Below are 17276 nucleotides of genomic sequence, written 5' to 3' on the forward strand. Positions count from 1 at the left end.
GGGAGGCGCTTCACGCTCCCCGCGTTTCCCCCCAGCAATCTCGCAGTGGAATTCCTTCTCTTGTTTTCCAGAACGCCCTTTGTTTGGCGCTGCCTGCCGCTCCAGCAGCGCCATCCCCAGCGGCCAGGAGGCTGCCGGCCGTGGCAGCAATCCGTGCGGCCAGCAACCACGCCCCGTCACTTTGGGATACGCCGTGCGGGCCCTGCAGAGCGGGGAGAGCATCCATCCCCGGGAGCGCAGAGCATCCGCCGGGCCCGGGGCGGGGAGGCGGCGGCTCCTCCCGGCGCTGGCGGGCGGGGCCCGCGGTGCGCCCGCCCCGAGCCCCGGCCCGGCCGAGCCCCGGCGGTCCCTGCTCGGCAGAAGCGGCGGGAGCGGCGGCCACAGCCATGAAGTCGCTGTGTCTCGTCACCGTGGGGGTGCTGGCCATGACGCTGCTCATCGCCAGCATCTCCCTGCTGGTCGCGCACGTCTTCCAGACGGTGGTGGATCTGCAGGTGAAACAGGTAAAAGCATTGCCGCCTTCCCGTCTCGGTCCGTGTTTACCGGCTTGTTCCTTCTGGAAACAGCCGAGGGAGGGAGGGAGGGAGGGGGCTGGCTGCCTCCTTGCAGCAGCTCTGGGTGAGTGGGGAGGAGCATCCGTGGACCCCCCCTTGCCCAGCACCACCCGCCTGGGCTGGGGCTCAGAATGGAGCTTAGGCTGTACTGGTCCCTGGGCTGGGTAAAAATGGGGTGAGGATGGGTAAAAACCTCTTGTTGAGGCAGCTTTGCTGGCTGTGGGGCAGCAGCTGTAGCGAGGAGCCGTCTCCAGAGCAGCATTACCTGAGGAGAGCAGGGGGCACATAAAGCACCCCTTCTTTTTGCCATCTCTGCCATAATTTGCTCGCAGCTTTCATACTTGTTCTGCTGCTCCATTTACTGGTGCCTCTGGAGCACGGCCAGGGTGCTGTGGGCTGGAACACGTGGTGTCTCCCAGTTCCCTAGGCTGGGTGATGGCAGCCAGGCATTCCACCGTGTTGTTCCCCGCTTGGGGACACCCATCCCCGAGCTGCTGTGGATGCAGAGGCCTGCACTGCTCCTGCTCTGCCTGAGCTTTTGTTTCTCTCCCACTGCGCATTTATCCAGTGGTCCAGTGAGAGAAAGGTCAGCTGTATTAGTAACTCTCTTGGAATTCCTTTGTAAATGAAAAATTATTTATCTCTCTGAGGAATATCATCTTCGTTCTTACTGTGACTGAGAAACCCGGAGTGCTAACCATTGTCTAATTGGTGCCCAGATCATCTGTGATCTCCTAATCTACTGTTCTTTCCTCTAGGCTGTTGACAGGGAGCATTTCCTACCATGGAAACTGCATTGTCTCAGCTTAAATCAGTTTGGTTTAGCAAGCCCAGTTTTAGGTTGGTGAGCTTACAGCAGGTTGTTCCACTTGGAAGTGCAGCTCCATCCCCCTGATCTTGGCTCTTCCTGGGAAGCCCTCCTCTGCACCCCAGAAGTTTTATTTGCAGCTGTTCTCCATGCAGTTAGTGCCTGAGCAGTGGGGTGGAAGCCGTGGTTTGGAGCAGGACTGTCGGGAATTAGGCGTGATCCTCCTTACAGGCATTATCTCCTGGCTGCCTGCTCCTTCCCCGGAACGGAGCCTTATGTAACAGCAAGTTGGTATTCGCGCAGCAGGGCTTGCACTAATGCAGGATAAAGTTTCCAGAGCTCGCTCCTCTTCCTGCCTGCTGCTCTCCAGCTCCTTCTGGCACACATCTGGATTGCAGGGAATGAGGTGTCCGGCTCCCCGGAGAGCTGCCAACTTCCTGAGGGCCTTCTCCGGGAGCCACACCCCCAGTCTGGGCAAGCACAGCTTTCAGCCCCAAAGCAGGGTGCTCCCAGTCACTCTGCTGATCTGGCTTCTTTCCACATTTGCTTTATCCCACGTGAGCTTCCCCTCATTTGTGTGGAGCCTAGAAAGCTGCTGTCTCTTGTGTAACCTCGTGTGTAGCTTAGAAAATCTTGTGCAAATAGACAAATCTCCATTTGCCTTGGAAATGGGGCAAGACCTGAGCTTTTGCAAGGAGTTCTTGTTCCTTTGAGGGCTTTCCAGCCGTCCTGAAACGGAGCTGCCTGGCAGTGAGGGGCTGCCTGTGCTGTCTCAAGTGCAGCTGGAGTGGAAAGCTGTGTTTTGGAACAGCTGAAGCACCTGTGTCTCCAAACCCAGCACCTGGGAACCACTGAGGATGGCTCTGCTTTCCCTGGGGGCTGTGTGCAGCAGCCTGTCCAGGATCTGGGGTGCACAGAGGGTGTGGGAAGAGTGGGAATCCAGCCTGCTGACACACTTCACATCCCCTTGGAAATCAGTGGGCAGATGTGTTGTGACATGAACACTGACAGCCCTTTTTCCAGACGGCATTCAAATCTCATCAACTTATTTTTTATTTTTATTTTTTATTTTATTGGATTTTTGTCAACTAAACTCTAGGAGTACCATCCCAATCAGATGGCCAAAACCTGTTTGTTAGAGTAATGGGAAAAAAAAAAACTCTAATGAGCCAGGATGAATCTTCCCCAGGAGAAAGGCATTCCCAGCTGCCAGTGGTGTTGCCTTGTGCTCTCTGATGGTAGGTGCTGGTGTATTTACTGCCATAGGTATACAGGTTATGAATACAACCTAGTATCATATATATATATGTATATGTATAGCTGCACACACACACAATCAATCTTGGAGCTATGCTCCTAATTCCAGACTTGGAAGTCAGTCAGTCCTTTGGCCCAGGTGTTTCTTTCACACCACATCCCTTATGCTGAGAATTTTAGAAAGCACTTATTCCTCAAACCCCTTGAAATTCCACTGGACTTGTTGCCAGCCATTTCTCGAGCTGAGTTGGCTGCAATGTTGCAGGCCCAAAAGGACAAGGAAGATGTTTTCTCCTTTGATTTAGCTGATGTGTTGATAATTTTTTTTGCTGATGTTGTTTAATGCAAAATCCTGGAGCTCTCAGGAGAGTTGAGTATGAAGGTTTAGATGAAAGATCCATGAGGATGCTGCTTTGGGGCAGGGCATATCCAAGGTGCAGGAGTAGAGAGAGCTGTTCATGCTGGTCTGAGCACTTAGCCCTTCACCTTAACAAGCTGCAGTTAAGCCCTGTCATGTATGTTGAATTAAAATGTTTAGGGGTTCCAGGAAATAATAATAAAGGAATTAAATTTTTTATATAGGTTTCAGAAAGGTTCAGTACCATTTCCCGTCCCCACCATCACTGCCAGTAGTTCTATTTTTATTTCCTGTGTGTAAAGCACGGTCAAGGCAAGGAAACAGCAGCAGATGAGAGGGCTGTGAGTTCAGGGCTGGCTGATAAAGGCAGTCAGCAGGAAGGGTGCTTTGGAACACTGGAAATGAGCGTGAATTCCACTTGGAAAGGAGAAACCCTGATGGCCTTTAATATCATGTGATAGACTGAAATATCCCTGGTAACATTTGGTGGAAATCAGAAGAAATGAGCTCACCATGTTTCATTATTTGACAGTTTTTGGGAGTCTCTCTGAATCCAGCTCAGAAGTTTGTGAATCTGAGTTTGCTGTCACTGTACAGTGCTTTAAATAGACACTTAATTTCTGTAGGAGATGCAAATTGTGCCATGCAATCCAAGAAATAAATCTGGAATGAATATGACCAGTGGATACTTGTGAATACAGATATGAGTCTCCTTGGCATAAATAATAAGAAAACAGGATCATATGCATCAGGTTGTGTAGGAAATTGTATATATGAGGTGTTGGTACTTCTAGAGAAATGCTCCAAGCTCCCCAATGTGTCTGAAACAATAATTTTTGAGGTGTGCACAGAATACATGGGTTTAATCCTATGGGGAAAGCAGGCTGCAAGTGCCAAGTGCCACCAGCTGGGCTGGCCCTCACTGCCACTCAGCATTACTGCTGCCATGCCAAGCTCCTGCCAGTGAGTTTGTCTTTGAAACAGTCTTCTCTTTATCTCATCCTCCAAAATTCAAGTCTGCATGGAGAGAAAGCAGCTCTTTAAGTGGGAAGGCCAAGAATGGGTCCCGAGGCAACTGTGGCTGATAAGACCCCGTGAACATTGACCACGAGCTGGCAGCTGTCCAGCCTGCCCTGCCTCTGAGCTGCCACTCACAATATTCCACTTGTTTTCTCACAAGAATGAAGAGAATGAAAATTGCATTGCAAATCATTGCCCTCCTCCCTTTCTTCCGCCTACAGGTGATGTGGTTTTTCACAGATAAGAGTTTTCTTTGTGTTTATTCCTGAAAATTCACTCTGCCAGCCAGATTTCTCTGTGGAACCCCTGAAGCAGTTCCAGAGTTAAAACTACAATGAATAGTCTTGATTTTGGTGGTGGGGTGAATTTTATCCAAAATAGGATAAAGAGAGAGATTGAGACCTCTGTTGCAGAGCTCTACATGACAGGTGTGGTTGTGACTTTCCATATATCATGTAGATACTGATAAGGGGTATCACTGAGGTAAGGGAATTAGTGGGTCATTTCTTAAGTGCTTCTGTTATAAAATCCTGGTTTATAGCTTGGTTACAAAATAGACTGACAGACTGTGGGTCTGGAGATGCATGTGCTGACATTGCTATAGGAAAGAAATTAAAGACAGAGGGCAAACAATCTTTCCCCTATTCCAAGACCTTGGAAAGGCACAAATCCTACAGTGCCTATGTGAAAGAAGTTGGTCATTCACAGTTTTTCTCACAGGCCGCTGAAAAACAAAGTCTAATTGCTTTGGAAACACAGTCTCACAGCTGTGTTGGAATCTGACATTCTTGGGCAAAGAAATCATCAAGGCCAGGGCTCTTCTGGCCTCCCAACGTTGAGTTGTACTTTTATCTGTAATGTTGGCACGTTTTGTGGTGTCTTGCACCAGGTGGAGGATTTTACTGATGCAGGAAAGGATTGCTGAGTAATAGCTGAGCAGTCTCCATTGTGAAAAATGTCATTCTGAAAAATTGTCTGTGGGGAGAAGTGGAACTACAAAGCAACCAGTGCTGCCCCTGGCCTGTGGCCAGGAGAGCAGGTGCCTGGGCTGGCTGATATTGAGTGAGCTGCTTCCAAGTAAAGCAGACCTAGAGCTGGAGTCTTGAGTCTTACTTTCTGCCTATGCTTGTTCCCAAGGCATGGAATTCCTGTCTCTGCTGTCAGTATTAGCAGCTGATGTGCCTTTCTCTTGTTTCAGGGAACAGTCTTGAAGAATGGCACAGAAACCTTTGAGGCCTGGGAGGACCCTCCCCCCCCAGTCTACATGCAGTTCTACTTCTTTAATGTGACAAATCCTCTGGAAGTGCTCCAAGGTGCTACTCCTCTCGTGGAGGAAATAGGACCATACACCTACAGGTAGGACCCTGTCAGGAGTTCCACCCTTGACAAAAACTGTGATTTTTGTGTGAGGAATCCAGAAGGCTTGGGATCCCGTTAATGTGTGAGGGAAGGTTTGTCCAGGGGAGCATGGTCACAGCCCACACAGACAGCACTGACACTTGTGACTGCTTTCAGATGAAGCCAGGCACTTCTGTCAAATTTTGGGCAAAGTTTTGCTGGTGTGCTGCTGTTCTTCACTGCTGAACACAGAGGAAGCTGGTGCATCCTGGCCTGCTGTCTTGTGAGCTGGGTGATGTTTGGGAGGCTGGGGAGAGGAGTATTGCACAAAAGTGTGACTTGTGCTCACTCAGGAATTGGTTCCTAGCTGGAGTTGCACCATCCCCATGGCTAAAATGTGGCCAGAAAAATACTTGGAGTGGTGCTGAAAGGGTCATCCTGAGCCAACCCTCGCTGAAAAACCTGCTTAGGTTTTAAACCTCTCTGTCATTTTTACTGATGGATTTACTGAGACCACGTGCAGTGTTAGATATTACCCAGCTCCTAGAGTTATCCTGTGTGGCATGGTGAGATTTTAAAGTCACCTTAGACACGAGTTTTCCTTTAGAGCTGTGTTCTGCTCAGCTGCTTGCAGCCGTGTAAAGCAGGGGCAGCCTGTGGCAGGAAGGGCTGTGGTCCTGGGAGTCCTGAGTTAAGAGGAACTCCATCACCACAAGAAGGTGGGTTCCTGACTTTCAGCCTCACTTTTGGGCACACAGGCTCATCCAGGCCAGGCATTGGCTCAGTGCCAGAAAGAGCTGTCTTTACCTAACCTGCAAAATTATCAGAAGGTCTTGAGATTTGAGAAAGTGCTGGAATGAAAGTAGGAGCCTTTGTGGGAGCCTTTCAGTTTTCCTTTCAGTTTCCTTCTTGACACAGCTCAGTTTTGCTTCTCTCTCTGCCAGCAATCCCTTCCCCTGTCTCCTCTGCATTCTAGTCCTGTGTCTGTTTAGGCCTGGCAAACTCTATGTGGTACTTTGGCAAAATCCCTGCTATTACATGAGCCATTAGAGCTGGAGAAAAGATGATCCACAAGCTCTGAGGTTCTCAGGCTTTCCTTCAGGTGTGTGACTCTGGGCATTAGTCAGCAATGTGTTCTGTGTCAGGAAGATGAACAGGACCAGGCTTCACAGGCTGGTATTCAGTCCTCTTTGCCAGCTTCTTCTTTTCCCTTCCCTCAGCTCCGAGTCCCTCCTGGGTGTCACACTCAGCCTGCTTTAGGGAGCTGTGCCTGGTCCATGGAGGAGCTCAGCAGGGTGGATGGGGCTGGTGCTGTGCTGGCTGGGCTGGTCCCTGCCCCGGGGGAGGCCCAGCCTGAGCTGCTGGTTTGCTGGGAGAGCCTTTCCCTGTGTCTCAAGCCACGGGCTGGCTGTGAGTGGATCCCTGGTGCTGGCCCTCCCTGCAGTGCTCTTGGTGGGGACAGGGAGGGAAGCAAAGAGCCTGCACATTCCAGTTGCTTCTGGCTTGTTTGCTTAGCCTGATTCTTGGCATGTCTGCACAGGATTCCCCTGTGGTCTGCTCTGTCTGATAGAGGAAGGAGGAAAAGCTGGGAAGTGGGAGCTCTCTTGCAGCAGATTCCATAACCCTTGCCTGGCTGTGGCTGTGCATGGCCCCGTGTTTTTATAAAACAGGGACGGGCTGGGAGTGAACTGGGCTGGACAAGCAGAGGGAAAAAATGCAGTCAGTGACAGGCAGGAGGTGGGAGGGCTCAAGAGAGTCTGTTCCTGCAGCTCAAAGTTTTCACCAGCATACATTGTAAAGCACTTGAGGCAGATTCTGTAAAAAAAACATAGTGCTGCTTTTTTTTATATCCTGGAAGTTGAACTGGCAGCATGTAAAATAAATAATTACAAAGTGCAAGCTGCCTATCTGCCCAAGCCTGCTGAGTCCCAAAGAACATTGCAATATTGCCTGGTCTTGCACACATTTACAACTTTTTAACTTTTAACATCTTAGAGCCTCCTATTCATATCCCTCATCAGGGAGTATTATTTTCCTCTCCAGAGCTGTAGAGGTGTCTCAGGTTACCCCTGGCCTATTTTAGGAAGGCATTTCACAGCTGTCCATTTCCATCCCCTCACTCCCAGCCCTGGGCTGTATAACAGATTGCTGTCCAAGAGGCTCTTGCCAAGTCAAGCTGGAAGTGTTGCCACACCAAAATGTTCCTGGGTGGCAGGGATGCTGGGAAGTGGTCGAGACCCTGTTTGGGTAAGGAAGATGGGAAGTGGCTGGTTTGTAGTAAGAGCAGGCCTTTCCTGTGTGCTTTAAATGTGGAAGCTGAGCCACAGCAATGCAGCCTGTTGTGAAGCTGCCCTGATGGATGCAGAATCTCGATCAGAGCACAACGTCTGGCAGAACAATTCTCCCTCACATCTTGTGACTTGAAATTTGCCCAGGCAAATGTGAAAGTCAACAGCCTCCTGAGTCACTGCAGGCTGAGGAAATGGGGAATTTCACCTCCTGTGTGAGCAGCCCGCCTGCCATTTCCCTTTTGGGGTTTATTGTGTGTCAGCCTGCTCTGCACAACTGCAGAACCCTGCCTGCAAAAGTGCTAATGGCAATGAAAATTGAGTTGTGCCCCTGACATGTGTTTCAGGGTAATTAGGATCTGACTTCCTCGGTAGGCCAGCAGGTAGCACTTGATGTTCCTTGCCAATTGGACTGGTTTGTCAGCAATCCTGAGTTTAATCCTGCTGTCTGAGTGCTTAGACAGGAACAGCAGCAACCTCCCAGGCCATGGCTAGTGAACAGCAAAAATGCAGTTGAATTTCGTTTGTGCCCAGGATTCCTGCTCCAGAATTAAAGGAGAACTAAAGTCAGGCTTGTCCTGTGGTCATGCCACATGTAACCCCTAGTGCCAAGTGCTCTGAAGCCAGCAGAAGGATTCTGGTGGATTCTTAGGTCAGCTCCATGACACACATGCAGCCTGCATCTTTCTGGGAGTAAATTTTGCCTGCAGCAGAGGTTAAAGTTTCCTTTTCAAACTGGACTTCAAGGTCAATCTCATTCATATACAGTGCCTCTAAATCCCTTTGAGCCATCTGAAATTGTTGTCCTTCCTTTGAGGTTTTTAAAGATGAGGCAAAAACATGAAGTGCAGTTAACACTCAGGGTGGCATTTTTGGAAACGCCCTGTGAAGTCTGACTCAGCTGACACTGACAGAGCAAGCAGTTTATGTCAGTGAGAGAATCTACTTCCAAAGAAGCGAAAATGCCTCCACTGAAAATGTGCTTAAAGCAGTAGAACAGCCGTAAATTAATTGCAATGAATGCTGTGTCCACTTGTTTAACTCGATGAGAGGAACAACTCTTGTCTTTCAGGGAATACAGGCCAAGAGTGCACGTCCAGTTTTTGGACAATGGAACCAAAGTGTCTGCTCTAAACCCAAAGACTTATGTATTTGAACCTGAGAAGTCAGTGGGAGACCCTGAAGTGGACCTGATCAGGACAATAAATATTCCTGCAGTGGTGAGTTCTCTTTCATTCCTGCTCGGAATTCATCCTGGCACACTTGAGAGGGAGCAGTGTGTTGCTTCATCCTGACTCTCCTGTTGTGGTAGATAAATGTGATGGAAGAACAAGAGAGGCAGCTGGGCAGGTGCTGCTCTCAGTTTGGGGCTGGACTGTTGTGGGGAACTTATTTTGTTCCTCCCTGTCCTCACACCTCTGCAGTGTTAGTGCCTTCCTGTGGGGCTAGGAGATCACACACTCTGCAGGGACAAGGGGAAATCAGGCTTGCTGGGCTTCCCTGAGTCAGTGAAACCGGGGAATTAGTGATGTCAAATGCCCAGGAGGAACTCCAGTGTGAGGGAGTTAGGAATGCTTGGGATTGTTTTGTCAGAATTGGAGAAACTGCCTCCAAGTCTGCTTCTCAAACCAGAAACAAACTCCAGTAGAGCAGTTTCAGACAGAGCTGAATGAAAAGGACCTCTCACAGTATTAAAAATCCAAAATGCACCCTCAGACTGTGTTAGGTGAAAGAGAGTCTCCTGGTGATCACAGGCAGACCATTATTTCGGTCTTACACAGGGACAGCATGAGCACAAGCAGATCCAAAGCTGTCACAGCTTCCACAGGCACTCAGGCTGTACTCAAATACTTGGGGGTGTGATTCATCCTGGTTTAGTTTCAGTTGCAGAGTACCTTCATTTCAACTTTTCCCCCAGCATTTCCAAAAATGCCTGATGTTGTGAATGAGTACAGAAGTATGTAGCAGTAGATAGGACCCAGCTTAGTGAAAGTTGCAGACAGTACCAACACTGTCTTTTCAATTCCTCCCAGGCATCTCGTGGTGGTAAGGATTATCTGTCCTTCAGATTTTTGGCTGTGCTGTACTGTAACAGGCAGTATGAGAAGAACCACAGGTTGGTTAGCCCAAAGAAATGCCCTTGTTTTGTGATGACCTCTGCTGTAAGCCCACTTATCAGCTAGAAAGGAAATAAACTCTCTTCGCGTTGGAATTGTGGGGAAATGAACGTGCAGTGGTGCAAAGTGTCTGTGTCTGGAAGCAGATACTTCATTCCCCAGTAAATCTGACCATTGCTCCCTCATTGCAATGCCCTGGCAGACTGCCATGGAGTGGACCAGGTCGACCCCTCTGCAGTTTGCCACCGAGGTGCTGCTGCTGCTGTACCAGGAGTCGCTGTTCACCGTGCGCAGCGTGCACGAGCTGCTCTGGGGCTACAGGGACCGGCTGCTGTCCACCATCCACGTCCTGCACCCCGAGATCGACCCCGTCTTCGGGCTCTTCAGCAAGGTACCTGCATGGCCACGCCTGCTGCTGCTCGCCCTGGGCAATGCTGGGGGGTGAGCCAGCAGGCAGGGATAGCAACTCGTGTGCAAACTGCTAAAAAACGTCCTGTTTTCCTCAGTAATTGACTGAAATTGGGTGTTATTTTGGTGCTGGAGCCATTCCTGGATTGCACAGTGTTTCTGTCACTTTGGTCTGAGGGGAATCCTTGCTTCTTGGAGATGTGTGCAGTGCTGAGGTTATTTCTGTGGGGTTGTTTTCTTCCTGAGTGCTCTATATTCAAGGGAGCTCTCAAAGGCAGAAAAGGCCCATCTGGTGTTGTATTTCCTGCCTTTGAGAGGTGTAAGGATCTTGCCTGGTCACTTCCACCTCGTTCCTGTTCAAGGTGGAGTTCAGTGAACTGCACAGATCTCAAGGGCAGTGCATCACTCCTGGGGTGGATTTGGAGTGGTGACAGCTTCACCCCATGGCAGTGACCAGCCAGGTGCCACAGGACGAGTGGAGCCACTGAAAGCTCCTGTGTCTGTTTGCAGATGAACGGATCTGATGATGGAGAATATGTTTTCCTGAGTGGGGAAACGAACTACCTGAACTTCTCCAGGATTGTGGAATGGAAAGGAAAAGAGTAAGTTTTTCCACATACTGTTGCCTCAATCAGAATCTGCTCCTTGCTTGCTTGGTGCCAGTTCAAAGAGAATGCAAGTGCAGCTTAATAAAAAGGATTGAAATGGGTTTGTTAGCAGAGCTGAGGCAGGAGGAGTTGGCCCTGTCCACATCTGATTCCCATTTGCTTAGGCCAGGAGCTGGCATTGCCTGACTGCTGCAGGACACCTTTTAGCCCTTGCTCTCTGTGCTTCCCTTTGTTCAGGTCCTTGAGCTGGTGGACAACAGAGGCATGTAACATGATAAATGGCACGGATGGGACATCCTTTCACCCACTGATCAGCAAAGATGAGAACATTTACATCTTTTCTTCTGATTTCTGCAGGTAAGGAGAAGGCAGCGGCACTCTGGCTTCAAAGCAGAGCGTTTGTGTCCATTCCTCTCGAGGTGTCATGTTAGGCTGGTGGTTCTCCTCCTGTCATTTCACTGAACAGTCACAGTGCTCTGCATTTATTCGTGGTGGGAAGGATGAGAGGAACAAAAAAACCTCCCAGTCTGCAGTTAAGGATGTATTATTTGAAAATGAAGATTTGTGAGGTAAAAATTTGGAACAGACTGGACTGCAAGGATAGTAACAAGGCAAATGGAAGGATTTATATAAACTTTCCTTAAGCTTCTTTCCTCCAAAGCCTTCCTCTGTGCTGTGCTTTTTTAGACAACCCAGGTTGCCCTCTTCAGAGTTTCATGACTTCACATGATGCTGTCTGAAATGTACCAAGGAAATCTTGACATTTCCTTCCTTATGTTTCACCTTGTGTCCCCTCTTGCTGATTTCCCGGTGTGTGAGGAACAAAACCGACCTGAAATTATTGAGTTGAGGATGAAATGAGTTCAGGACATGTCAGATTGTTCTGTCTCTCCTTTCCTGGTCCCTCTCAGCACTCACAAAACATGCAGCAGTGATGTGGGGACCGTCTGTTTTGTGCAGCAGCCAGGGTGATGGGATTTGTGCTTGCTGATCAGAGCCTATTGAATTCCATACAGAAAGCAGTGGGAATGCAGCCCGGGGTGCACACTGGGGCATCAGCAGGGATTCGTGTGCTGCAGCCTGACACAGCCGGCTCTGCTCTGCTTCCCCGCAGGTCCCTGTTCCTGGTGTATGACAGCTCGGGAGCCGTGGCCGGGGTGCCCACGTTCCGCTTCGTGCCCTCCCCCATGGTGTTTGCCAACACGTCGGTGAACCCGGCCAACGCCGGCTTCTGCGTGCCCGCCGGCAACTGCCCCGGCACCGGCGTGCTCAACGTCAGCGTCTGCAGGCAGGGTACGGCCGCCCGGCCCACACACACGGCCTCTGCAGCTCCTCAAGGGCCTCTTCCCCTCTCCGGCTCCGAGCTATGAGGGCTCCCAAGGCTTCTTGCTCAGCCTTGCTTTTTTGGTGATGGCTCTGTGTTTTCGCATTCCAGGTGCTCCGATATTTCTGTCAGCTCCGCATTTTTACCAGGCAGATCCGAAGTTTATAGAGGACATAGAGGGCATGCATCCCAGAAAGGAATACCATGAGACGTTTCTGGACATCAATCCTGTAAGTGCAGCCTTTTTGCAAGGGTTCTTGAGGTTAATGGATCCAAGCACCTGGATTTAGGTCACCTCCTTGGATGGTGTGTACTGGCACAGTCCCGTTGACCTCAAGGAATCTGTAGCAGTTCCGTGATGCTGGATGGAATGAGAGATCCCTCTGGGTCAGCTGTCCTGTCCCTGTCCCCTCCCAGTGTGTCACACACCCCACCCACCCACCCACTCACGGCAGGGCAGTGAGAAACAGCCAAGGCCTGGAGCTGTGCAAGCGCTGCTCAGCTGCCACGGGAACATCCCTGTGTTACCTACGCTGTTTTCATCACTGTTCCCAAACACAGCCTGATACCAGCTCCCGTGGAGAAAATTAATTCTCTCCCACCTAAAACCAGTACAGCACTGATCTCTACACCCCCACAAACAAATGTGGGTCGAGGAAAAGAGCACAGTCTTGACCTGCCTGGTTTACAGAAACAGTGCTCTGACTCATCGGGCTGTTATGTGCAGCTAAATCGGGAGGACATTCCACAGCTCCTCTCCTGAGGTCCAGGGCAGACCCTGCTCTGTGGTGTGTACCAGGTTCTTCCTGCATTCCCACAGTTCTCATTCTTGCACCTTTACTGTTTTGTTTAACACTGATCTCTTTCATTCCCCAGCTGACAGGGCTCGTGTTGCAGGCTGCCAAGCGGATGCAGGTCAATGTTCACGTCCGAAAATTACCTGAATTTTTGTGAGTGTTCTCTGCTGCTGGGTGGAGTCTCGTATCTATGCTGATACTCAGCATGATTTCTTCTGCAGTGTTCTGGTGGAATATGGGTTGGAGGGAGCAAGTGTGTGAGAGAGAAGGCCAGCTGAATCTCAGTTCTAAGGGGCAGTATGCTCCCCTCTCACACATCAAGCAGATCCTGTAGTTCCACCTGCAGAGTAAAGAATGCTGTATGGTAGCTACTCCTCCTGATGTCTATTGGCACAGCTTGGCTGTAATCACTACAACAGAAGTGTTTTATGTGCCCAGTCCCCTTGGGAGACTTCAGACATTTTTCCCAGTGCCCAGGAGCTGTTGCAGTAACAGAACTCCTGCCTGAGCTGGGATTCCACATGTGCCAACTGTTGGGGGATTTCTGCTGCTGTTGCTTGGACAATAGTTCCTGTGTTTTACAAATAGGAGTAACCTTCAACATCAGCTTAGCTCAATTCCTGCTGCCTGGCACAAATCTGTCACTCAGTTCCTAATGAGCTGCCGATGGATCCCTGTCTTTCATTGCCCACCAAGTCCCAAAATACACCCTGCTCCCAAACCAGAATTTATCCATCTGTGAGACTGAGATTGTCCTACAATAGCAGGGAGGTGAAAATCCACAGCAAAAAACAACAGCCCAGAGTTTTTTTAGGGATACTTTCTTTGCTCATTGTTCTTTTATAATCTGTCCTCTCAACCCTCAGGTGAAAAAGTTCCAAACCCATAATTTTATTTTTTTTTTCCACACAGTGAAACTGGCAACATCCGAACGCTGATTTTCCCAGTGATGTATATAAATGAGGTAAATAGTTTTGCTATGTCCTTCCAGCATTGTGGCATGGTAATGCTTGCAAAAATACCCTCTGAGCTAGGCAGAAAAGAAAATGCTGATTTTTCTTGTTGCTTGTACAGCGATAGGTAGGAAGCTGTTGCTGTTTCTTCACTAACATCCTCCTGCTGCTTGTTGTAGTGTTATGTTCAGCCCTGCCAAACACTCTCAGTCACACTCCTTTTAAACTCAAAGGAATTGGCCATGAGGAAAAGGGGTGCTCAGACACAGGCAGGACTTGAGGAGATCACACCTCTTTTTGAGTCATCTGTTGTGAATATTCCCGTGCTTTAGTTGGATCACTGAATCAATTGGTATTAGTCCATTCTCAAAAGTTAAAAATCCCTGTTTTCCTTTGAAATACAGGCTGGGTGATCCCTCTGCCCCCTGGAAGATTTTTAGGGGGGAAGTATGCCAGGAAGCAGTGAAACAGTAGTGGAGAGTTGTGAGGGTGCTCTTTCCTGCCCTTCATGGAAGTGATCTTATAGAAAGCACAGAAATAAATAAACTTTTTTTTTTTTCTTCTTCGTTTCTCTCTGCTCCAGAGTGTTCTGATTGATGAAGCATCTGCCAGCAAACTCAGGCACGTCCTGCTGGAAGCCAGTGTTGTGACTGGGATCCCCTTTGTAATCATGGCTCTGGGGATTGTGTTTGCGATTGTTTTCACTGTGCTGGTGTGCAGGTCCCAGAGGATACGTGAAGAGGTAAGCAGCACCTGGATTTGACTTTGTTTGCTGTCCATCTGCCTGCATGTGTTTTTTTGTTTTTTTTTTTTTTTTTTTTTTTGTGGTTGATATTACTTTTTTGTATCTTTCTGCACATGTTTTTATATTGTTTTTGTTGGGAATGACCTTTCTAGGGAGGGGAAGTTTTAATAGACTCAGAATAAACACGCCAAAGCAAAGGAGCGGAGTTAATCCAAGAAGCCTGGTAAGGCAGGTCCTGTCTCTGTGCCCAGTTCCCTTGCCAGCAGTAGTGAAATAAATCAGCCTGTCTAGAGGACCCTGGGGGATAAGGTGAAAAAACTCCACCATATTTGAGGACAGACTTAGTTGGTGTCAGTATTCTCGGCAGAACTGTGTTGTGCCTAGTGGATTATTTTCCAGAATCATAGTGCAAATTGGTAGCCAAAGAACAGATGAATTGCACAGGCAGCAGCAGCAGGAAGTATTCTGCAGTATTGTCTATTTACAAGACAGCCTGTAAATCTGTTTATGAGAAGTTCTGTCCCAAGATGACCCACTGGCATTAAGGTGCCTGTCAGGGTGAAAGCTGATGGCAGCATTTCACCATGACAGGATTCAGATGACACCTTTGGTTAGAGGAATAGCCTGGGTTCTCTAGGAGGCTGTTTTCCCCTCATAGTTGCTGTGGCCTAACTATGGTCTCGTGTGTTTGGTGTTCCCTAAATGCTGTCTAACAACTTCCCTCTGTGCCTGGGAGACCCCTCTAGATCAGTGGGTCCCACTGCCGTCCCATCCCCATGGATGACTTCAGTCTCCTGTGCAGGAGAGACTGGCCGTTTTTCCTTCCCTTCCCTTCCCTTCTGAGCCTGCCTGTGTTGTCAGTAGCTCAGCTAGAGTGTCAATCTGTCCCACTGCCCAAGGCCTGTCCCTGGAATTCCTGCCTCACCCTACATGCCCAGCTTCAAACCAGCTCTCTTGGATGTGCTGGCACACCCTGTGGGGGTCAGAATGACAAAGGGTCACCTGCATTCCATGCTTTTCCTGCTTTGCTTTTGGTTGCTTTTCCTGCAAACAGAGATAATCCAGCAGTTCGCAGCTCTTCTTGTGATGCCTGGGTGGCTCTGGCCTTCCCTCCAGTGTCAGGGGCTGCAGCAGCTCCCTGCCTGAGCTGCCACCCACCCTCTGGTGCTTTCCTAGTGGGAATTGTCCTTAGAAGCAGGAACTTTTTCTTTCCCTGCTTGGAGTCTGGGCAGCCCAGCTTCCCACAGTGGAAAGTCCCTCATGTCCACATTTAACTTGCTGTGGTTTTGTTCTTGCAGAGCACGGAAGAAGAGAGGTCCCCACTCATCAGGACGTCTTAGTAGATTTTCTTTACCCTGTGAGCTTGGAGAGTGAACGATTAGAGCTGACCTAACACCAGCTGTCCCCTGTGGAGACACAGTCGTGTCCAGCGGCACTTTTGGTGGGACAGAAGTGGAAGGGAATCTGCACTGTCAGCCAGGGAGGAGACTTCTTTCTCGCCAGCTATGTCACAACTCTCAAACTCCATTTTAAAACTGCTCCAGATCCTGCTTTTCTCAACCCTGCCCTCTGTTTGTACCCACACTGGCAGCCACAGAGGATCATAACCACTGGATGGGCGACCACAAGCCGGCCTGATTCCCTGCAGGAGCGACACGGGGGGCGAGTGTGGACGGCCTGCTGGGAGCACAGCGGGCTGCTGGATGGCCCCAGGACTGGGACAGATGTGCTGTGGGCCGGGTGGTGTCCTGTCCTTAGCGTGTCCTTACTCCAGTGTGCACTGAGCGTTTGTAACTCACGTCCTGTCCCAGCTCGTCCTGCCCACAGCCAAGCTTCCAGGCGGAACCGAGCCAGCAGCTGGAAGTGCTTTTCCATGCAGAGCACCTCAGTGTTCCCACTCTGCTTGCTAGCCAGGCTTTTATCCTTCAGGTGTGGGGTTTGTTCTGCAGCTTAAGGCACGGCAGCTGAGCGTTGTTCTTGGGGTGGAGGGGACAAATCCCCTGGGTGGTGGTGGTGTGTGGGGGGGTTTGCTGGGAATGTGGACTTGGCATGTTTGGGATGAGAGCACCGTTCTGTGTTATGGACAGGGTCCTGAGAACTCCTGACACTTTTTTACTTGTCAAGCAGAAACTTGTGTTAAAAGTCACCAAGGTTCCTCCCCCCCTTCCTAATTAAAAGAATATTCTCATTGAGGAATGTTTCCATTAGATAGTGAAACGTGTTTTTCAAGTGTGTAATTGTCTTCTGAAGAGGGGCATTGGGGTTTGCAGGGCTTGGGCATAGTTTGGGGTCTTCTTCCTGGCTGCTCCTATGGGTTCTTCCCTGTGAGGCCTTGGAATGGATTCCCCAGAGAAGCTGTGGCTGCCCTGGATCCCTGCAATGTCCAAGGCCCGTTTGGACACGGGGGCTTGGAGCACCCTGCGAGAGTGGAAGGTGTCCCTGCCATGGCAGGGGGCAGAGCACGCTGGGCTTCACGGTGCCTTCCAACCCAAATCCTGGGATTCTGTGATAACGCTGTCACCCTTTCTGCTTCTTTCCCCCAAATGCTGCTTTCTGGGACTAACCTTGGGACAACGCGGTGGGGACTGGCTTTGCTCCGCTTGTCACAGCACCGTGGGATACTCTGGGTGCAGATGCCACAAGAATTGTGTCCAAAGGAACGAGGGTCGGGGATCCAGGGAATGCCCCCTGAGCTGATCCA

The 17276-nt window shown here is 49.8% G+C and overlaps 1 protein-coding gene across 2 annotated transcripts; it reads left to right on the plus strand.

Annotated features, from left to right (window-relative positions):
* The first annotated feature begins 301 nt into the window (after positions 1-301).
* SCARB2 (scavenger receptor class B member 2) lies at positions 302-16767 on the plus strand. 2 transcript variants are annotated; one of them, XM_014884893.2, is made up of 13 exons: positions 302-503; positions 5196-5353; positions 8696-8843; positions 9943-10131; positions 10659-10750; positions 10994-11113; positions 11871-12049; positions 12192-12310; positions 12957-13030; positions 13790-13841; positions 14414-14572; positions 14728-14798; positions 15874-16767. In XM_014884893.2, exons 1-12 carry the CDS (start codon positions 387-389, stop codon positions 14755-14757), a joined length of 1437 nt encoding a protein of 478 aa, XP_014740379.1. In that variant the 5' UTR covers positions 302-386; the 3' UTR covers positions 14758-14798; positions 15874-16767. The 2 variants fall into 2 exon arrangements, with proteins under 2 accessions (XP_014740379.1, XP_014740378.1); XM_014884892.2 differs by lacking the exon at positions 14728-14798.
* Positions 16768-17276: the final 509 nt, after the last annotated feature.

The sequence above is a fragment of the Sturnus vulgaris genome, chromosome 4, assembly GCF_052056855.1.
Source record: "Sturnus vulgaris isolate bStuVul1 chromosome 4, bStuVul1.hap1, whole genome shotgun sequence".
In the NCBI taxonomy this organism is placed as follows: domain Eukaryota; kingdom Metazoa; phylum Chordata; class Aves; order Passeriformes; family Sturnidae; genus Sturnus; species Sturnus vulgaris.

Bases quoted from the DNA above. Each gene is read 5' to 3' on its own strand.
- SCARB2 (XM_014884892.2), top strand. From the start codon at position 387: ATGAAGTCGCTGTGTCTCGTCACCGTGGGGGTGCTGGCCATGACGCTG. The intron at 504-5,195 runs GTAAAAGCATTG...CTCTTGTTTCAG, and splicing joins TGGATCTGCAGGTGAAACAG to GGAACAGTCTTGAAGAATGG. The intron at 13,842-14,413 runs GTAAATAGTTTT...TCTCTGCTCCAG, and splicing joins CAGTGATGTATATAAATGAG to AGTGTTCTGATTGATGAAGC.